Source organism: Mirounga leonina, unplaced genomic scaffold (assembly GCF_011800145.1).
Source record: "Mirounga leonina isolate KUSES-001 unplaced genomic scaffold, KU_Mleo_1.0 Mir_115, whole genome shotgun sequence".
Taxonomy (NCBI): Eukaryota; Metazoa; Chordata; class Mammalia; order Carnivora; family Phocidae; genus Mirounga; species Mirounga leonina.
The window spans coordinates 75637586-75660294 of NW_023270268.1; the positions used below are offsets into that span (position 1 = coordinate 75637586).

Sequence of the window (22709 nt, forward strand, 5' to 3'; positions counted from 1 at the left end):
CCTCTCAGTCTCTCAGACTCACCAAAGCAAACTTTCCTTCCTAATCAGGCATTGCTCTGGGCCCCGCCCTTCATGTTCATCCCTGCCTCCAAGTCTTCCTTCCCCTCCTTCTACCTTCGGATCCTTACCTTTTCTCCCTGCCGTTCCAGTTCCATACCAGCCCCCCTCTGGGAAGCCTCCAGCCAGTGCTGCTCCCCCCTCACCTGCGGCCCACTTCCTACTCTCCCCAGCCTCAACAAGCCTACACTACGCAGGGGCTCAGCCCAGGCCCTGGCCTCCAGGGTGCTAAACACACGGGTGGGGGCGCCAAGTGCTCAGCGGACAGCTGACAGCTCGGGGTGGGGGGGGGGTGGTGGTGCACAGAATTCAGTGACTGGTTCCCAAATGACCAAACAGGGGATCCAAGGGCTCAGGATGAGACTCCCCCGTGGGCCATTAGCGCTCCTGCCTACTGCCTTTTGGCTCGTCGGTGTGTGTGCCCTCGGGTGCTGATCACATTCCTGGATATGGAGAATAATCTGCAAGCCATTGACTTTATTCTTTTGTATGAAGGTGACTCATTATATGCAGAACTTGGCTTTGAGTGCTTAGTAAGAGTTTCTGTGTAGAGAAAACAGCAGGTACGTGCACGCACACGCGCGCGCACACACGACTCCAGAGAACTTCTCAGGGGTCATATCCCCGCCACGGGGGGAAGTCGTGTTCTAGAACACACCTGCGTCTGACGGACTATCTGCTCATTCCTACAAGCTTCACAGTTAATTCTCTGGCACTTTTCAAATTCCTTTGTGTTGCTGCCCCCTTCAGGTTGAAGACCTTGATTATTATTATTTTTTTTAAGTATTTCCTTCTCACCTACCACCCGATGGCTAAACTAGCTCCCCTGTAACAGATGGGCAGGTTTGGGAAATAGCCAGAAGACAGAATCTGCAGGAGGGAGAGTTTGAAAAGTCAGAGGCGAGTGTAGGATGGCCCCTGCCTGCCTCTGAGCGGGACTTTAGAGAAGATGGACAGTCGGCCAAGTGGGGATCCTCAGGACGGGATTCTGTTCCCTAGGACTTTCCTGCTGCTATGTGTGGGCTTGCGGGGGGCAGGAGGCAGCCTCCCGGTCTATGGGGAGTCGGGGTCTTCATTTTCCAGCATGTAGCTGAGATGCCGGATTTCCGGGTGCAGAACCCTGGTGTTTTTGGTGGCCTGGCTCAGCACCCTGGACTGGGGGCCCTCAGCCCCTGAGTGATGTCCTTGAAGAGCCAACAGAGGTCTGAGGGAAATCAGGGGAGGCCGGCACAGGGAGTCAGCCAGGAGACGAAGCCAGCTCGGGGCGCACTCACGGTTTTGCCGCCCTTGCCAATCACCCGGCCAGCCGTAGAAGAGGGCACTCTGATGTGGGCTTCCAGCTTCACCTCTTCTTTGGGGTTAAAGAAGTTTTCTTCTTTCAGTTTCCCAAAGATCCGCCCCTGGGCCTGAGAGAGCAAGGCGTGACGGGTGACTCTCGGCTGCCAGGCAGCCCACTCCACGGTGCTGCTGCCAGAACTGGCCAGCCCAGGCCCGGGGCACCCCCAGTTCCCCAGGGCCTGCTGCCCTCCTCCAGAGACCTGGCGGGGCACTGCGCCGGCCGCCGCTATGAAGCTCTCGGTGTGGGGGGTGTGGGCTCGGGGCTGGTGGCGACGGGGTCTGATCTTCATCGCCCTAGCCCCCACGAACGGGCTGAATGAACTGGTACCGGGCATTCTTCACTTCCTCCCCCCACGGTAAGTTTAGACCTCGGGTCACTGAAGTCTGGAGGCGAGATGGGTGGTGATGGGGCTGCTTGCTGATGTCTTAACTCCAGAGCCAGCGCAGCTGGGAGGTTATGGTTGGTTGGTTTGTTTTTTTAAAGGCTTTAAAAATTGAGATAGACTTACATAACCTAAAATTCATCATTTTAAAGTGTACACTCCAGGAGTTTTTGGTGTATTCACAATGTTAGGCAACCATCCCCACTTCCCAGGACACTCCCCCCCCCCAGTCCCCCAAAGAAAAACCCCACACTAGTGGGCAGCCCCAGTTGCTCCCGGCCCCCCGGCAGCCGCCATCCTCCTTTCTATGGATTTGCCTTTTCCGGACATTTCAGATAAAGGGACTCATGTAACACGTGGCCTTGTGTTTCTGTCTTCTTTCACTTCATGCAGTGTTTTCTAGGTTCATCCACACCACAGCATGCATCAGAATTTTGCTTTTTATGGCTAACGTCCTACTGAGTGGATATACCATGTTTTGTTTATCCACTCATGAGTCGAAGGGTTACTGTTCTTAAATATTTCCACGTGTTAATGTTTCTTCTCAGATCTTAAATATTTTTAATGATGAGGACTATACTTTTAGAAATATGCTTCTGGGGGCGCCTGGTGGCTCAGTTGGTTAAGCCACTGCCTTCGGCTCAGGTCACGATCCCGGAGTCCTGGGATCGAGTCCTGCATTGGGCTCCCTGCTCAGCGGGGAGCCTGCTTCTCCCTCTGACCCTCCCCCCTCTCATGCTCTATCTCATTCTCTCAGGTGAATAAATAAAATCTTAAAAAAAAAAAAAAAGAAATATGCTTCTGACTTTCAGAAAACTCAATTTGTAATTTTCCTAGGGGAGAAAAAAGGGCAAAGACAAAATGCACCTCACCAAACTCCTGCTATGTGCCCTTACACCCCACGGTTATGCCCTCAGAGCCGGAAGAGTGTGACTCAACGAGTCTGAGACACCTGCCCTCAAAGCCACGGCTCAGGGGTCAGAGATGGCCCAGAGGGGGTGCCATTTGAACTGGGTACCCACAGACTATCTACTTTTCCATGAAAGAGAAAGGAAGGAGGGCTCCAAGCAGAGGGAAGAGCCCAGAGGTAGCAAGACAGGGTAAGTCTGAGACGAGTAAGCCGCTGCAAGAAGGGCAGTGGAGGCCGGGCCTCCCAAGGAGAGTCTTGAACGTGCCTCTGAGGTGGCTGCTGCCTGCTTAAGGCCCTCAGCTACTGCAGGGCTGAGGTGACCCTTGGCACTGACCTTGAACTGGGCTTCAGGTGGGCCGGTGATGATGACCATTCTTTCGCTGACGTCTGGGCCTTCCGCCGGGGCAATCTGCAGTTGACAAGAGGAAAATGCTGCTGCTGGGCCGTGCTCCCCAGGCCCCTCCCTTGTCTGGGTGTGTGGCGCGCACACACATTAGCAAGGGATTATAGGGCTTCTGCCTTTGCACCTGCTGCTTCCACTCTGCTGCCGAGCACTGAGCCTCCTTTACAGAGCCAAGGGAGTCGAGTTCTAGGAGGAAGAGGGAGGTGTGGGCTCCGCCACCTCACCCGGGCCCCAGAGGGAAGGAAGAGCTAGTTCACAGAGGCGCTGCTGTGCAGCCAGTTTGCAGGAGAGCTGCCCCAGTTCTAACGCTCAGCTCAGAGGTAGTCAGCTACAGGTGACAGTTGAGCTAGAGCGGGGGGGGGGGGGGCGCTCAAACCAGTTCATCCACGGCTCGGGAACTGAGTGTGACAGCTCCAGAGCAGGGGTGAGGACACCCTGGTCCCAGTGTCTGTTCTGCAAATCCCTCCCCTCCTCAGACTCTCTTTCCTCATCTGTGAAATTGGGAGGTGAACCCTGGCAAGCTCAATTCCGCCTTTTGCTCTCACCATTTGTGAGTCTGAGTTCTCTTGTAACATAACTCAAATGACGGACCAGGCAAGCACTTTTTGTTAGATCCCCATTACAAGTTCTTCTCTGCATAGCTTGCCTTATTCCAAAAACCATTAAGGTAGCTTTGAAAAGAAATACAGTGTAGCAAAACTAAAGTTAAAGTTAAATGAGTGAAAAGTACACCAGACATTGAGAAATGAGCTGGGCGTGAGGTCAGTACACAAATGCATCTCATAAGGTCCTATACACCTGCCTCAGATGGGCCGCAGACTCAGTTTTAAGCTTACGAAGAGAGCAGAGTCAAAAAAAGAAACCTCATTTACAGGGCCACAGTGTTCCTAAAGCCAAAAAAAAAAAAAAAAGCCAGGGCTCAGGAGAGGTCCTGTCCGAGACTGAGCCTGGAGAAGATGTTCACAGTGGATGTCATTCACCACTAGCTGCTGTGTCTCAGACGTGGGCTCCCCAGGAAGCCCCCCACCTCCACCTCCGTCCGTGGCCGAGGCCAGGCTGCATCCGTGAGCCTCCGGCTGCTGGGCGGCTGCCGCAGCTCTATCGTGCTCTGGTGCGGCCAAGGTGTGCTCTGACCTGCGCCTGCCCTGGGATCAGAGCATCTTCGGGGAGGGCTCGGGCTCTGACCCTCTGTGGCATGAGGACGGATGTGAGGCACAGGTCTCCAAGGCCTGAGCTCCTCGGGAGGACTTCACAGCCTGTCGGCCTCCACCTGTGCAGGGCAGCAGCCTCTGCTGAGAAGCCCGATCACGTGTCCCTGGGGGTGGGGCCTGCCGGCAGGCCCCCCAGACACTGGCCCTCGGGACCACTGGCGGGAACACCTGCCTCTACTTCTCCATCCACAGCTGGTGTTAAGCCCAGTCCTTATCTCGCAGCGTGCACGAGAGGGACGGGAGCACGGCCCGGCAGGTCCCGGCTCTCACCCGCCCAGATCGGGGAGGGCTGCGAGGCCAGTTCACGCTTGGCGCTGACCAAATCCACTCGGCCGCTGCTGTCCGCCTCCCGGCGACTCCCGGCTGCCTGGCTCACATTGCAAAGCAAACGGCCCATCTCTCCACTGTCCGATGCTGCCGCCCGGACCCGAAGTCTCAGAGCTACTCGTGAGCTCCTGCCGTTCTGGAATGACTCTCCGCCGGCAAACTGCCGTGACAGCACCAGGAAGGAGGACCCGTCTTAGGACTGAAGTACAGGGGACCCAGAGGTGAGATCCCATGGTGAGCAGGGCCTGAAGCGAGGCTCAGGAGTGGTGTGTACATTCTGCAGCCGGTTGCCCAGACGCTCTGCAGGGCAGGCGGGTGGCGGAAGCCCAGCTCCAAAGCATCTCAGGGTGCACGTCCCCGGCCTCACCTCTGCCCACCCCCCTTGCCAGCACTCAGCTCGCACACAGTAGTGTACCGCTCTCTCCCCGCCCTGGCAGCACCCAGCGTGCCTCCAGCTGTGGCCCCCGAAGACTGGCAGTGTAGGAACGGAGGGTTCTTGAGAGGGAGACTACCCGTTTTGCTTTAGAGAAAATGTGTTCGGAGTCCTGTGGAAACTAACAAAAAAACCTAACTTTCAAAAGTAGGAAATGTCTCCCACGAAGACTCGGCCTCCCTGGTTTTCTCTCCTTCACTACTGTGGAGAGAGGCAGGGGCCGGGGAAGGAGAAGCACGTTGCTGGTGCAGCACCAAGGACGACCACGGCCCGTCCCGCCCTGGCCGTCCGTCCGTGGGCTGGGGTCCCGCCACGGCAACTGCCTGCCCCCCCCGGGTGCTGCGCTGCGGGCCGCCCGCACCTCAGGGCTCGCACCTGGTCTCCGCGCTTTGCAGGTACCAGACGGGAGGTGCTTTACCTACATCAAACTCGTCGGCGGTCTCACTGCAGTCCTTTGCTCGGAGCATTTTGTTTTTGCCTCTTCTCCAGCACACTTGCTGTGGGAGACATTCCAGTTCTTCTTGAGGAGAAAGTGCAAGCATTCTTTCTCTCCAAGTCATGAGACTTCTCGTTCGGAATTCCGGGTTGTCCCATGGTAGCAAATTACTTTACGTAACAACGGGAACTCTGTTTTCGAAAGTGTTTCATGAGGCTTGGGACGTGCTCAGCATTCTGCCTGTGAGTCAGAGCCGATAGCTGGGCTTGGAGCAGGACCAGGGTTGAAGAATCCTTCCCTTTCAGCCCCTGGGACACTTCTTCACAGGGCGCTCGAGGGGGCAGGATGTGGGCATGGCCCTGCCCCCGCCAGGCCGGCTCTCGCGACCCTTCCCAGAAATCCAGGGGCCTTCCTGCCTGAGCCGCTGCGTTGGGTCCCAGGGCTGCCTATCGGGCTGTGTCCCCCAGCTCTCGTTATCTACAGCATTAGCACCTTCCAAAGAGTGTTTCCTGCAAACTTTCCTTGAGGGTCAAGGGTCTGTGCAGCACAGACTAATTAAAGCGTCAAAGCTCTGATAAGGGCCAAGTGTAAATGACGCTCTGCTGGTGTCCGCCCCCGGGGCTCAGGAAAGCCCTCAGCCTGTCTTTGCTTTACGTTCTTGACAAGAGGGCTGTGTTAGCCCAAAGAGGACCGGGTTGGCTTAGGTGTTGCTAATAGTTTTTCTAATTCAATTATCAGTTTAACAAGAAAGTAACGGGAGAGGTAAAGAGGAGAGCCGATGGGATTAATCCTGGAGGCAAATCTGCCAGACCCTGTGGGCCCCTGTCCCTGGCATCGACGTTGGCCAGGAGCAGCAGAAGCAACAAGGGACACGGGGTGGGGGGCTGGTGATGGAAGAGGGCGGCCGTCGGAGAGCAGCTTTACCTTGATGGAGGCCCCAGCGAATCTGGCCAGCTGTTTGATGTGCGCCCCCTTCTTCCCGATGATGGCACCTACAGCCTGGGTTGGGATGAAGAGATTCACAATCTCCTGCTCTGGATACTGGAAGGGCAACACAAGACAAGACGTCATTCCCACTGTGGTGGCTCCTGTAGGCACTCAGCAGCTACCGCGCATCTACCACAAGCCATGTGCTGTGAAGGCCAAAATGGCACATGGGATTCTCCTGTGGTCTAGGGCTCTGTAGGTGTGAAGCCTGAGGGATGAACCTGAACACAGTGCACCTGAAGGATAATCAAAATGGAAAGTCCTCTTGAGCAGCTCGGAGTCGGCTGGATACAGAAAGCTGTCTGTTCACAGGTTTTTTGTCACATACAAATGTGATGTGTACTGCTCCTGTGTCTTTATCCAAGAAATCAAGACCGTTATTAAATATAGCTGGCCTGAGGATGGGGCCTGAGGCCCTTTGTTAGGAGGAACGGGAAGCCGCTCGGCACCCGGGAGCCACAGACGGTATTTTCATCAGAGTGACATCGTGTTCAAAAGAAGATGACAAGGAAACCTGCCCTGACCAGGCCACATGGTGACAGCCCAGAGAGACATGGGCCAGGCCACCAGGGGTCCTCGCAAACGACATGACCCCCTTCGTTAGCCCTTGTTCACAGACCTTTGGAAACAGTTCTTTAGCTCAACACGGCCTCCTGATCTGACCTCCTGATCATTCACAGGTGCCAGTCTCCTGCCACCTATGGATTTGTGAGCCTCAGCAGGACTGCTGAACAGGACAGCACCAGCACTGTGGAGGACCTTTAGGGAGCCTGGATGCTGGGGCAGTTTGGTGTGCTCATGCCCCACGATGCGTCACTCCTAGGCTGACGGGGAAGCACGGGACCCAGCACTCACACTGGGAACATTCGCGGGTCAGTCCGCCAAGACTCTGTGGTGCCTGTCACAGGAGGACGAGTGGCAGATGGCGCTGACCTGAGAGGACACTTACGGAGTGGTGATGCGGGAACGGGCCGAACTGGTGAGGGGGGTACAAGCTGGAGAAGTATCCGGAGTGGGTCTGCAGCATGAAAGAAACAGTCGGTCAGTCAGTGGGTGCCCACAGGGACACGCCCCACACTCAGGGGGGCGAGATTCCCACACACGGCACAGGCTCCTTGCACCATTACCTGGCCCCACTGTCATGTCTGCACCTGTCCCTTGGTGGCTCAGATCTCTGCTGCGCTCTTCCCACTGGAGCACTGAATGCCGGGCTGAGCTTATCAGGGCTCAGCTGCGCCAAGCATTAGGCCCCTATGAACTTACCGCTGTGGGAGTGAGGGCGCACGCACACTCCTTTAACCTGCCCTCCCTCAGACAGGCAGGCCCCGTGGCTGCTACTTTCTGGGAAGCCATGGACTGGGGACTACAAGGTACAGAGACTGCAGGACGTTATCTGGAGTTATGCATGACCAGCAAATGTGCTCCCGGGAAACTGGGTCCATGAGCTCCCTCAGAGAATTTCGGCAGGAATGACGAGATTGAGAATGGAGGAATTGAGAAAGAGGCTGGGAGAGGAGGGAAAGAAAACGAGTGAATAAACAGCGTGAATGTGCGTGAGTGTGGGGGTAAGGGGGGGGAACAGGAAGGTAAATGTGGACAGAAAACAACAGAGCTATTAGGAAAATAACATTTAGAAAAGTAGCTGCTTCTTACTAACTACTTACTGTGTACTAGGCACTGTGCTAGATCCTTTATTCACAGACTCTTATGAGCCGTGAGACAGGAAGAGGTCTGATTGCATATATTCGTATGGGCAGGATACAGAATCAGCATGGTCCGGTTACCGGCACCTCACATAAAGTCACATAAACGCAGGCATGACTGTTACAGGAAGGGAGGTTACCATGAAGCCAACGCCTGAGGGCCCACCCTGCAGGATGACCTCCTAGGTTTCCGACACTGGTCAGACACGGATGAGACTTTGAGTCCGGGGCCTCGCTTTCGTCTGAGGGCCCCGGAACAAATCTCATGGTGTTCTCTTGTCTCCCAGATCTCCTGCTGCACTCTGAGCTCCAAATCACAACTTCGCCTTACGACTCACTAGGGACAAAATGAAACAGTCCCCCTTTCTGAGCCTGGAGAGCGGACTTCTGGCCTCGGGGAGGGGAGAGGAGGTGGGGACACGGGGGAGCTTCCCCCAGGGGTGCCCTAGCTGTCCACAGAGCTCTGCTTACGGAAGGGAACCCCTGCTGTAGTGAGAGCAAACCCTAGCTCTCACGCCTTGGAAAGAGGCTGCAGTGACACCTCACAGCCACAAGAGGGTGCTACGGGACCAGATTCTCCTGGCACTCCACATCTGACAGGAAGCGGGGTGAAGAAGTCTTTCTAGGGCCTGCTTCTTCCTTGAAGAGCAGTCCGCTCCAGACCCTTTGCGCAGGTCCCTGTCCTGAGCCATGGAGGATGAGGGGAGAATTCCTGTGGCTTTCTGCTCAAAGCTCTGCCTTGGGGAAAGGATGCTTCCCCTTCCTCTTGTAGGAGGCCTCAGAGCAGCCATGATTCTTTTGCATTGTGATTTGCCTTTTCTTCCCCAAATTCACATGAGACCAAGAGTAGACCAGGCACAGTGTGGCTCCAATCTGGGTTCAAATACTCCCAACAGACACACTGTATCAAATGTAGATCTACCACTCGGGCTAGGAGGGAGAATTAGCTGTAAAAGGGTAAAAAGGACGGATTCCCCACTCTCCTTTTATTCGTGAGTTACTACAGGGGGGAAACTGTTGTGGGGAAAGAACCCTAAACTTGGCAGCCAGGAGCTCATTTCTAGTGGAGGTGCTGGCTTTGTGCACACAAGTTGGTTTTTGGAGTCAGAAGAGTCACAAGACTGGAGTCTGAATCACCAGCTCTATACAAGTTGGAATAATTTATTCAACCACTCTGAGCCTCATCCACAAATGGACTAAAATAATATCACCTAGATCTTCTAGAAATTAGATCTTCTAATATTGTTGCAAGGGTTCCTTTGACCGTTCATTCACTCATGAAAAAGATATCTGAACACCTGACCACCTATGAAGCACCGCTCTAGGTGCTGGGGACACAGCTATTAAGACAGAAGGGTCGCTGCCACCACGGGACTGACAGTCTACCGGGGACGCAGACAAGTGTTGTGAAAGAAGCGAACAGGACAATGTGCGGAAGGGAAGCAGCGGAGATGATGGGTGGGAGGGCAACCTTGGGAGGGTCCAGGAAGACCCCTGCAGGAGGTGATTTCTGAGCTGGGACCCATGGAGAGCACAGCACCCTAGGCAAGGCACTGGGGAGGGAACATTCTAAGCAGGGCTCTTAGAGGTGCTGAGCTAGAAAAGGTTGGCCTTTTGAAAAACAGAAAAGAGAACAGTACGGTGAAAGCAAGTTAAGAGAGTACAGCTGCAAACAATGGGGAGGTCTTGCAGGCCTTGGTTCTGATGTGGATTAGACCCTAAGTACAATGGATGCCCCCGAAGGATGTTATGTGGCATTCAGGGAGGTCACAGGAATGAAGAATCTATCGTTGGCTACTGTATGGATTGAATGAGGAGTGTTAAGTGAGCACTGTTTATAATGAAATGTACGGCTTAGAGCACACACTCTATTTTCCATCCTCCCCAGCTTAAATGGAGTCTACAGTCTCAAATGGAAGAAGGCTTTCAAAACAGACTTTGTCACAATGATCAGAGAAATTACCCGCTGATGACTTGAATACATGTTCTCTTTACCGGGAAAGCAGGTTGTAGCCATCTGATAAACCAAGGGCCCAGGGAGTGGGGAGGCTAATATGGAACCCCACCCCCAACTCAGAAGTTGGCCTCACTGTGCCAGTTTGAGAATTCTGTTATTTTACAAAGGAGAAGCGACTTTATTTTTGAGTATCTGAGAGGCATCATGACCCTTGGGAGGGGGTGAAGGATGTCCTAGTAAAGGTGGCCCCCACCCCCTGCCAACAGTGGCAGCAAGGGGGTGTGTGGTCATTATTACCCACTGGTTCATGTTACATTCTCAGTTTGAGGGAAACTGGTATCTGCTTTTCCTCTCTGCTTAACTGTTCTGGGGTGTGAGTAGAGTAGAGGAGTATATATCAAATGCATTTGTAAAAATTAAAAAGGGAATTATAGTCGGACCAGCTTTTCCGGGAAGAACTGCAGTGTCCTTCGTTCCAAGCTGCTGTGTATGACCATAATCATGATGCCAGATTTAAGTAATACACTGAAGCCTGAAGAAATCAGGGGGTAGGAAGAGTGAGGGTAGGAAATGGGTAGTGGACAGGGCAGGGGTCAGGCATACAGATTATGTTCAAAAATACTCAAACAGCTTTAGTGTGAAGACAGACTGATGCCACACTGCAAAGACAGTGGATGCTTTCCTAGGAACCAGGGATGGGGCCATGGGCCTGGAAGGAGGGAGTGGACTTGGGCAGAGCTCTCCAAGATTCAGAAGGTTCACCACTCTACCCCAGCTTGTCAAAGGGCTTCCCCACAATGGCGGCTTATCCACCTCTGTGTTCTCATGGGACAACCTCAGGAACTGATGAAAACTAGAAACCGTTAAGCTAGTAAGAGGCAGAGCCAAGATCTGGGCACAGATCTGTGTCTGACTCTGCAGCCCAAGGTCTCAACCACTATGCCCAATGCTGCCCCCACCTAGAACATTGCGAATTCATAGGTTCCAGTGGGGCCCATGGCACATGTTATGGAAAAACTCCCCTAAAGATTCTAATATGCCTTCTGTTGAGTTTATTTAAATATATGAATAGACAATTAAAATTCATTAGACATATATAGAGAATTAACAACATGACAGAGGGGAGCAAAGCTGAGCAAGGCAAACAAATGACCCCAGTGAATTAATTCAGGAAAGAGGAAGAGCTTTTTAAAAAAAGTTTGTTTTTTTTTTAAGATTTTATTTATTTATTTGACAGAGAGGGACACAGCGAGAGAGGGAACACAAGCAGGGGGAGTGGGAGAGGGAGAAGCAGGCTTTCTGCTGAGCAGGGAGCCCCATGCAGGGCTCGATCCCAGGACCCTGGGATCATGACCCGAGCCAAAGGCAGACGCTTACCGACTGAGCCACCCAGGCGCCCCTGATTTTTTTTTTTCTTTTTTAAGATTTTACTTATTTATTTGACAGAGAGAAAGAGCGCACACATTGCAAAAGCACAAGCAGGGGAAGTGGAAGAGGGAGAAGCAGGCTCCCCGCTGAGCAGGGAGCCCAATGGGGGACTCAATCCCAAGACCCCCAGGACCATGACCTGAGCTGATGGCAGATGCTTAACCGACTGAGCCACCCAGGCGCCCTTTGATTTGATTTCTTAATTAGATTCAAGATGACAGTTCATTCACATGTAAGTAATTGCTACGAGAAAAAAACAAGGAGGGACCTAGATTGATCTTGGAAACATTCAACAGAGGCTGTATATAACAGCAGAAAAGACACTCCTGCAAAGCCCATCAGGGCATTGGAAGATTAACCCATGCAAAACAAAAAGAAGGAACCAGACATGAGAATAGAGATGTATGATCCATAAAGGGGGAGTTCCAGAAGGAGAAAATGAAGTGGAGGGAAGAGAAGTAAAACGAACATTAAGTACAGAAGCAAAAGATTTTCCTGAACCAAAGAAAAATCTGAAACTTGAGATCAAAGGGCTGAGATTCAGATTTCTGAATTCCGAGGGGGAAGGCAAAAATACTAAAAAAGGCAAATAACTTGTAGACAGAAGGAGGAAAAAGCTATCTACAAAATAAGGAGAATCAGGCTGGTTAGCACATGTACCTGAAAAACAAAATACTGAAAGTATTGTTTTCAGGGTTCTAAAAGCACTAGGACTCTAGAATCTCTAGACAGCCAGTTGAACTTTCATTCATGTGTGAGGGGAAAAGAAAGGCATTTTCAGATCTAGAAAGGTTTAGAAGTTATACTACTTGTGTACTATTCCTGAAAAAGATTGTTGAAGCAAGTATTCCTGACAGACTAACAAAAAAGCCCCAAATAACTCAAAAAATGAGAGCATGTGGAGATCAAGAAACCATCTGCAGTGAGCAAAGTAACCAGTTACAGTTTAGTTAATTCTAAACTATAGATTATGAGACTGTGTATTCATTAAGAAAGAAAGCTTAATAATTTGGAATAAAATTCCAGATACTTTCTAGAGTGAGCTGACCAAAACACACTAAACAAACTTGGTTACAATAAAGAATTTGACAAAACCATAATCACAGTGAGCGAAGAGCAAACTTCTCCCATCATGTAATAAATCATACAGATAAAAATAATTATATAGAGGATATGAGCCGCCAATGAGAAGCTTGCTTTTATAGCTATAAACACAACTCTGAGCCCATCAGAAAAAGGCACATCTTTCCAAACGCCCATGAATTCAAAAACTGATTATGCGTGAGTAAGGCCACAAAAATCAGAAATGTTCCGATAACACTGTCTGAGTACAAAGTACAGGAAACAATTGCAAGATAACAAAAAAGAAACCATTAACTACTTAGAAGTTTAAAATAGACAAAGCCCTAGCAAATTTGATTAAGCAAACAAAGAGGGGCCCCTGGCTGGCTCAGTCCGTAGAACATGAGACTCTGGATCTTGAGGTCCTGAGTTCAAGCCCCATGTTGGGGGTAGTGTTTACTTAAAAACAAAAACAAAAACAAAACAAAACTTAAAAAAGAAAAGAAGAGAAAACACAAATATACGATGCTAGGAATTACAAGAGAGTAATACACAAGTTCGGGGATTTAAAAGGCCAATAGTCTGCTCTGTACACGTTACGCCAACACATATGAAAATTAGATAAATACTTTTACAGGAAAATAAAAATCAACACAACTAAGTCAAAAACTTACAAGAAACTGAAGAGTTTACAAATGAAACAAACAAAAGGTGGTAGGCCCAGATGTTTTATGGATAGCTTCAAGAAATAGAAAACACAAGAAATAGAAAACTTATCAAATCTTCAAGAATAGAAAACTTCTATATATTGTTAAATATTCCCAAGCATATTAAAAGTTGGTCATCTTTCCAATTCATCCTTTGAGAAAAAAATAATCATGCTGTTAAAGAGAGTATAAAACTACAGTAATTAGTGTAGACAAAGAGATGAATGGAACAGAGTCAGGAAGATGACTAAGTGGGAATTTAGTGTATGACAATGCTAGAATTTCAAACTGAGTGATAAAATTGTACATCATTCAAAAAATGATTTTGGGAAATGTGGCTATCCATTTGGAAAGAAAAGAAAGTTAGATCCTTTTGTCAAAGTATAAATCAAGATAAATTCCCTGTGGATTACAGATACAAATACAAATAACAATTCTCAAAAACCAATAAGAAAACATGGGAGAATATTTTTACAGTCAGTCCTGGATGGGAGATTTTTTCTTTAGCGTGACATCAAAGGACAGAATCCATACAAACATCACTGATTTAACTACCTTACTTCTTAAAATTTCTACATGAATTCTGGTGAAGGGATATCTGTGAGAATTTAAATTGCATATACCCTTTGATATAATAAGTCTAGTCTTAGAGAATTTACTTTCAGATATACTCACACATTTGTGCAAAGACTTATGAAGAATATTCATTTTGACACTATGTGTAGTATAGAAAATGTGGAAACAATACAAATGTCTAAAAATAGTGTGCTGGTTAGAAAAATTATAGTAAATTCATACAATGGAATACTACATGGCCATTAAAGAGAATTAGGTCTAGCTATGAAAAAATGCCCATAACAAACAAAAAAACCCAAAACCAAAAACCTTGTAATTCTGTATGACATGATTACATATATAGTTTTGAAAGATTGTATATATGCTGAGAAAACATTTCTAAAAAGTGTAAACATAAAGGTGCTATGCTTATGGGGAATGGTTGTTGGGTAAACTTTGGGTAAGATAAGGCAGGCCAAGGGAAATGTTTACATTTTACTTCATACAACAATTTGTTCAAAGTATCTATTTTAAATTATTATGGCACAAGACACCATGAATAAGGCAAAGAGAAATGACAAGCTGGTAGAAAATATGGACAACATGATGAATAGATTATAGCCTTAATATGTAATCAGCTGTTACAAATCATTAACAAAAAGATGGAAAGTAAAAGTGATGACAATAGCAGCTATGTTTGCATAGAAATTATTATGTGCTGGTTTTAACTTATTTAATAACCCTTACAACAACCCCATGATATGTATATGATTACTACCCCCATCTTTTTTTTTTTTTTAAAGATTTTATTTATTTATTTGAGAGAGAGAATGAGATAAGAGCCTGAGAGGGGGGAAGGGTCAGGGGGAGAAGCAGACTCCCTGCTGAGCAGGGAGCCCGATGTGGGACTCGATCCCGGGACTCCAGGATCACGACCCGAGCCTAAGGCAGTCGCTCAACCAACTGAGCCACCCAGGTGCCCGATTACTACCCCCATCTTATAGACCAGCGACATCGTGATGCAAAGAGGTTAAGTCACCTGCCCAAGGTTAAAAATACACTGGTGGGAAGGAAAAGTAGTATATCCTCCATGTATCAAAATTTATATGTTAGGTATCAACATTTATATATTTTATAATTATATATTATGTATAAAATTTATACATTCTTAGGCTCAGAAATTCCATTTCAAGGAATTTATTCTGAAGAAATAACTGGATAAAAGAGCCAAGATGTATATACAAGGATTTTCACAGTAGAGTGAAAAATTTGAATACATATATATTAAATATGTGTAACATATATATATAAATTATATATACACACACCCATATACATGCAAACACTGGTTATTTCTATATTGAGAAAAACTTGCACTTTCTATATTTCTGTATTATTTGCTTCTTAAATATTATGCACATATTATTTTTATTAACCAGAAAATAATAAAAAAGTTTCCAAACATACACATATGCTTCCAAAATTTCAGAGGTCAGAGACCAATCCTGGCACATATAAGCCAGCTACGAGGAGGTACAGAGACTTCCTGACCTTTGGATGCCAAGAGCGAAAGTACTAGTTCTGTGATACATAAAAGCAAAGAAATACCCTAGAGGTTCCAGGAAATCTGAAAGCCTACGTGACAGGAGAACAATATAAGTATTTAAAGCATGCCCACCACTCCCACCCTACCCTGTCCTTCTCAGACTCTGCAAGAGTGGCTTTGGGGGCCTGTCCTAGGTCCTGTGCAGGTAGGTAGTGATGGCCACCTTCATGCCCTGGCCTGCACTTTCACAGCTGCCCCAGAGAGCCATATTGTCGCAGACAGTTGGGGCAACTACGTGCTCTGGATTAGAACCTAATCTTGATCTATGGGATCAAGATCAGAAATACATGGCTTTTAGCTTTATAAAGAAAGTAAAATCTGGGATGCCTGGGTGGCTCCATCGGTTAGGCGTCTGCCTTCGGCTCAGGTCATGATCCCAGGGTCCTGGGATCGAGTCCCATGTTGGGCTCCTTGCTCACGGGGGAGCCTGCTTCTCCCTCTGCCTGCGCTCCCCCTGCTTGTGCTAACTCTGTCAAATAAATACATTTTAAAAATCTTAAAAAAAAAAAAAAGTAAAATCTATTTGATGAAGAACAGGAACTACGTATTTTACTAAAATGGTTATCTTCCCATTGTAGTAAAAATCTCAGATGAAAGGAAGCTTTCCAACTGGCAAAACTTATTTTCAAGTTTAGAAAATATTCTATCACACGATAGCCTCTCCCCTTGTTGCAGTACAGGGGTCTGAGAACTGTTTCTGTAAGGGGCCAAATACTTATTTTAGACTTTGCAGGTCACAGGGTTCCTATTGCACCTATTTGACTCTGCCATCACAGCAAAAAAGCAAACAGACAATATATAACCAAAGGTCATGGCTGTGTTCCAATAAATTTTTTTTTTTAATTTAAAGATTTTATTTATTTATTCATGAGAGACAGAGAGAGAGGCAGAGGGAGAAGCAGGCTCTCTGCTGAACAGGGAGGGAGCCCGATGCAGGGCTCGATCCCAGGACCCTGGGATCATGACCTGAGCCGAAGGCAGATGCTTAACCATCTGAGCCACCCAGGCGCCCCCAATAAATTTTTTAAAAAAGCTTTATTGAGGGACACCTGGTGGCTCAGCCGTTAAGCGTCTGCCTTTGGCTCAGGTCATGATCCCGGGATCCTGGGATTGAGCTCCACGTCGGGCTCTCTGCTCAGCAGGGAGCCTGCTTCTCCCTCTCCCTCTGCCACTCCCCACTGCTTGTGTGCACTCTCTCTCTGAAATAAATAAAATCTTTAAAAAAAAGATTTATTCATTTATTTTTTATAGAGATACAGAGAGTGAGTTTGTGAGTAGGGGGAGGGACAGAGGGTGAGAATCTTCAAGCAGACTCCCTGCTGAGCGAGGAGCCCAACACAGGGCTTGATCTCATGACCCTGCGATCATGACCTGAGCCAAAACCAAGAGTTGGATGCTTAACTAAGTGAGCCATCCAGGCACCCCCAATAAAATTTTATTTACAAAAGTAAGTTGTAGGTGAGTCTGGCCCCTGAGCTAAATCTCAAAATAGGGGTTTGCTGACCCCATGATTTCAGATTACTGATATTAGAAGTGGCCTGTTCTATCATACTTCTCCCCTGAGCATTTATGTTTATCTCAACTTCAGTTCTGAGGTTATCTTCTTCTTCTTTTTTTTTTTTTAAGATTATTTATTTATTTATTTGAGAGAGAGAGAGCAGAGTGAGTGAGAGAACACGTGTTCGGGGGAGGGGCAGAGGGAGAAGCAGGCTTCCCGCCGAGCGGTGAGCCCGATGCGGGGACTCGATCCCAGGACCCCGGGATCATGACCCGAGCCGAAGGCAGACACTTAACTGACTGAGCCACCCAGGCGCCCCTCCGAGGTTATCTTCTGTAGGCAGTAGATACAGACTTTCTCCTAAGAAATGAGATGTGTCTCAACACCACTGAATGGACCAACCTTGGTCATTCTCAAATCTCACAGCAAAGACATGGGGATGTACATCTCTCAGGGCTGTTCTAGCTCCTTGGAGTAGCCACATGACTGTGATAGCTGCCACAGTCCCTCCTGTCACGCAGCCTAGCTCCCTCTAACCTGGCCCCCACCCCCACATGCATGGTCTAATATTGGGCCCTATCCTTTAGTTTAAGAGAAAATGGATATACCTCCAAAGAAATGGTATGAAGATTTAGAAATGACTCAGAAGATCTGTATATAAACAAGACTGCAGAATGTGTATATTCTTGTGACCAAAAACGTGGGTGCCAGTTCATGTCTATAAATTGCTGGCAGAAGAACATAGTGGCTTCACCCTGTCTCTCTACAGAATTCAAAGAGCTACTAGGAGTTCTCACATTGTAATGCTTACACCAGAGACCACCTCTCAGAAGACAGGAGGGTTAGCTAACGCAGTGTTCATCAACCTAACTCTTCCCATTAAAAAGTATAAACATCAGAGGAAAGAAAGTTTGCTTAAACGATAAGCAATATGTATAGAAAAGAATGAAGAGTGAAAAAAAATAAGCTGTCAAGTATCCTGAACCCAAATTTGACAATGTATTGATCTATAATGCTTGTAAATGGAAGCAACAATTAGAAAACTCATAACATTCACATTTCCCTTTTTATTAATGATGACCCAAACAATAAATACTTATTGAGAACCTACTAAATGCCAGGCATTGTGCTAAGTGTTTAGAAACAAACACTGTGTATTATTTTCTTTTAAAAACTGCCTATTAATAAAATGATGCATTTGAATTGTAGAAACAGGTAAGAAATATATATATTCGAGTTATCCAGGTACCCTATTATTAAATGAACAATACTCATGAAGATTCTTATTTGAGCTAACAAATCCTGTTTTGTAATAAAGAGGCTTCTAGTTAGTGAATTTGCTAGCACTGCAGTTTCTTTCCTAGATTTGATATATACTATGTTCAAGAGCATATATTTAGAGGATGGTTTAATAATATTTATCTGTCCATTAGGAAGAAGTCCTAAGAAATGTTGGATTTATCCTATAATCATTTATGATTATGGCCTCCAAATTAAAGCTTTAGCTGTGATTCAACATAGCAGAGTAATGCTGCTGCCTGGGGGTGCCCAGAGCATGAGCAAACCTCTGGATGCTGAGCTACTTACAGCGAAAGGGTGGTAAGGGGGAGCGGGGGGAGCTCCTCGGGGCCCTGCTGGTGGAGGCAGCACGGACAGTCCTGTTGAAAAGATGCCAAGTGCGCTGAGGTTCAACCCCGGGATCAGATTGGCTTGTTGCTGGGAACAGAAATGGAGAAAAAGATGAGGGGAGGAGACCAGAGAGGCCCAGCTTGCCTGGGTCAACCTCCATCTCTTGGCTGGTTAGCACCAGTGCCTCCTAATCAGCACTGCCCTGGCCTCATGGACCACCCTGCTGCTGGGGTGGGCTCTCCAAACCTCAAGCTGACCGTGGCACTCCTTCAAAGCTTCTCTGAGAGTGTCTACACATCATAACACAGCCAACCAGGCTCCTTTGGGGGACCCAGGCCACCACACCCTCTCTTCTGCTCACCCCTCATCCCCACCCAGCCCATCCTGCTCCTCTCTCACTGCTGGGCTCCTGCACACATTATCCATCATGTAAGGAATGTGTTTCTCTTCCTCCTCACCTGGCTAAGTCCTGCTCTTCATGTGGATTTCACCTGAACTTAGATGTCCCCTCAGCCAGGAAACCTTCTCTCATCCTGAAGGTCTCTGCGCCAGTGCCCTTTCTATGCGCCCCCACCAACATTCCTGTGTTTCCTTCAATTATTATTTCAAGTATCATCACAGAGTATTTGCATCGCCTGATTAGTTGCCTCTTCCCTTTTAGACCATAATTTCCTTGTGGACAGAGACTGTATTACTCAGTGTTGTGTGCTCAGTGCCTGGTACATAGTAAGTACTCAATAAATACTTGTGGAATGAGTATGTTTAAAACATACTGGGTTAATAGGTTTTCCCAACTCTATCCAGAGAAAGATCAGACCTTTCACTGGGATACCACACATGTAAACTCCATTCTCCAGGTTCAGGATGGTTCACAACTTTGAATTTTTCACCATTTGGTTGCCAGTGTTGTGATCTTCTCACCTGCTTGCTAATTTCCCATTTATACATGGGGATGCTCACCTAGGCTGTGGTGAGTTTGAACTGCCCAGCCCTTCAGAGGCAGAGGGATGTTGTCACCTGCGCTGTGTCCTCCCTGCTCCTACCTTTGTCTTCCTGAACACTAAGCAGCTCTCTAACATTTTCTGTTTTCTTATCTGTGACTAGGGCCTCCCATTATCTTTCCTCCTCTTAGGATGTTTGGAGTAGGAGAGCTGGGATCTTTAACCTTGACCTCATCTGATACCTAAGATCCAGTAATTTTGTTATTCACCTATCAACACATGACTTCGGTGCAGACATGGATGAGTCTAAGTGGTATGCTCAAGTTGAGGTACTCTGGAACACCCAGACCCTTCTGTAACTTTTCTGGGTATTCACAGAAGAGATGTTTATTGTACGACGTCAAGAGCCCAAAAGAAGAAAATGAGATCATCTGAGAATATTTCCACAAATACACACAAACAGGGAGGTGACAATGCAATCTTGTCCTCATCATGTTCCATAGTTATCACGTGATGTGGGCTGCTACAGGGTAGGGGGTGGGGATGGGGCGAGGTGGGGATAGTGTTCTGACCTGGGGTGGAGGGTCCTTAGAAAGAGCTACACTGACAGCACTGGGTTTAGCCTACAGAGCTCTTTGTCAACATTTACTCCTCTGTGAAATATTACCAAGTCTGGGATTTGCTTCAAAGTTCAAGGAGTGTGGGAAAGCAGACAAAAGTCCAGATGAAACAAAACAGGCCATGAGCTGATAACCGTTCAGTCAGATTATAGGCATATGAGGACTTATTGTAGTATCACTTCCTCTTTTGTTTATGTTAGAAAATCATTGTAATAAAAAAATGAAAAAAAGTACTCCTCTGAGTGGAGCTTGGGGTTTGTTGATAGACAATTATTTTTAAGATTTCTGAATGTCAGACTGGTGTCTCCCCATTATAAAGTGAGAATTAGTTAGCAATAACAGGAAGGACATGCCCAAACCCGGACATCTGCTCGAAGCATCAGTGAGAGCCAAGGTGCTGGACAACATTTATTGGGTGATCCAGACGTGCAGATCAGTAAGCAAGGGATGAAAAGCAGAGTTTAATTTTAAAGGATGTATTTTTAAATTTACAAAGTAACAGGACAATATAGAAAGTCTGTAAAGTAGAAAAAAATCCCACTTTCCTAGTGTACCAGCTGTTTTTATTTTTGTATGCAGCCTTCCAGTCATTTTGCTCCATATTATTTTACATAACCGTAACCTGAGTTAAATACACTTCTATGTGCTCTTGTCTTAATTAACATTATATCATAAGCAATTCTTCATTTTATAATCTTCAAAGTTATGATTTTAATAGTTTCACACTATTTTGTCCAGCGCATTTATCACAATCCACGAGGAGTTGGTTTCCTGCTTGTTTCAATGCTCTTACCCCAAGAAGGCAGTAATAATTCTGCATATCTATTCTAAGGCACTTCCTCACTAGCTGAATGACAACTATTCTTAGAGAGGCTTGTGTCCTGCCTGAAAACACATGTGAAAACCAGTAGAGAAGAAAGCATTCGGCACTTACATTAACAGCCAGCATATCATTTTCAAAGGCCTCACGGAGCTTCTTCATAATCTCTACCTCTGCATTGGCACAGGCCTCGACTGTGCCCTTCACAGTGATGGTTCTTTCAGGGTTGTATATGCTCAAGTCCTGCAAGCTGGCCACCGGGAAAAAAGAGAGATTTCCTTTTTCAAAAGGAAAAATAAAATCCCAGAAGGATCAGAAACAAGTCTTGGTGGAGGATTCCCTCACCTCACACTGTGGTATCAAATACTTGGCATCTTATCTCAAATCTTAGAGGTGACTTAGCTCATATCCATAGTAGAAAATGTCTGACTGGTAACTATTTATGCATCTGTTTTGATGGTGTTGGAGAGAATTACATCACTTATGATTATACTCCTATTTTAAGGAAAGGCAGATGAAGGAGTTGGGCATATCAAAATGCTCAAGTTCTCCATTTTGGGCACAATTAAACTGAATGGGTGGCTTACGATGAGATTGTTATCTTGGTCCCCGTCTCATGTTCAATTTTCTTCAAATTTCTGCCTTCTTTTCCAATCAGTCTTCCAACTAAGCCATTGTGGGCCAAGATTTTCAGAGGAATCTCTTCAGCTCTAAAAGAGACAAACAACAATTTAACACTTAAGGTGGACACACTGCTTGCCTTCTAAGAGCTATTAAACCACTTTTTTCCCTTTACAAACAGAAGTCATTTTGTTCAGGTACCAAGTAGTGATGGGCTTTAGGTGAGGCTGGTTCCCTCACCAACCCCAGTGCACGAATTCTTTTTTTTTTTTGTTTAAAGATTTTATTTATTTATTAGAGAGCGAGCGAGAGAGAAACAGCATGAGAGAGGAGAGGGTCAGAGGGAGAAGCAGGCTCCCCGCTGAGCCGGGAGCCTGATGTGGGACTCGATCCCAGGACCCTGGGATCATGACCTGAGCCGAAGGCAGTCGCTTAACCAACTGAGCCACCCAGGCGCCCTAGTGCACGAATTCTGATTAACATAAGCTAAGCCACAGTAATTATATTCCCTTGTTAAGATGGACTGGAAGTGGGTCCATGAGGCGAATCTGGCCAATGAGGTATGAGAAGAAGTCTGTTGCATGACTTTAGGAAGGTTTTTCTTGTTCTTAAAAAAGACAAGGGAGAATATCAGCCATATGGCAGACTAGGATGCTACAGGCTCTCCTAACCCCACAGAGACACCAAGTTAACAGCAATAGAGAGACTGGAATGCCTCTGTGTGAAGTCCAGAGCTCAGCTGAGAAGCCATAGCACCCTGGCCATTGTAAAGCCAAGAAAAGACTCCAGTAAAAGGGGTGGAAAAATTTGCAGTGTTCAGTGTGGCTACACATGCTCCTTCCCTTATGCTGCATAGCGAGGAACAAATGGGAGGAAATCTCCCACACCAGGGATCCTCCCATGGGATGCAAACAAAAGACTGGACCATACACCTGACATCCTGGCTTATCTGGGAGCCACCCAAGGACTGGTTTCGGTCTTGCCTCACTTGGAGCATTGAGGAGACTGGTGCCAGAGTTTTGAAAGCCGCTGAAAAAAGAGGTGAGCAGTATGCTAGAGCTGCAGCTCTACAGTCAG

At 47.4% G+C, this 22709-nt stretch overlaps 1 protein-coding gene across 4 annotated transcripts in view; it reads right to left on the minus strand.

Moving 5' to 3' along the window:
- Positions 1-22709, minus strand: part of IGF2BP2 (insulin like growth factor 2 mRNA binding protein 2) — a 158045-nt gene that overhangs the window by 3652 nt on the left and 131684 nt on the right. For 2 of the 4 annotated variants that reach the window (XM_034999758.1, XM_034999759.1), the window contains exons 8-14: positions 21599-21721; positions 21126-21261; positions 18589-18717; positions 7435-7503; positions 6423-6539; positions 3023-3097; positions 1332-1463 (exon numbers count right to left, since the gene is read on the minus strand). In XM_034999758.1, the coding sequence (XP_034855649.1) occupies positions 1332-1463; positions 3023-3097; positions 6423-6539; positions 7435-7503; positions 18589-18717; positions 21126-21261; positions 21599-21721 (781 nt within the window). The remainder of the gene's footprint in view (positions 1-1331; positions 1464-3022; positions 3098-6422; positions 6540-7434; positions 7504-18588; positions 18718-21125; positions 21262-21598; positions 21722-22709) is intronic. The other 2 variants (XM_034999760.1, XM_034999761.1) reach the window with 1 other exon arrangement.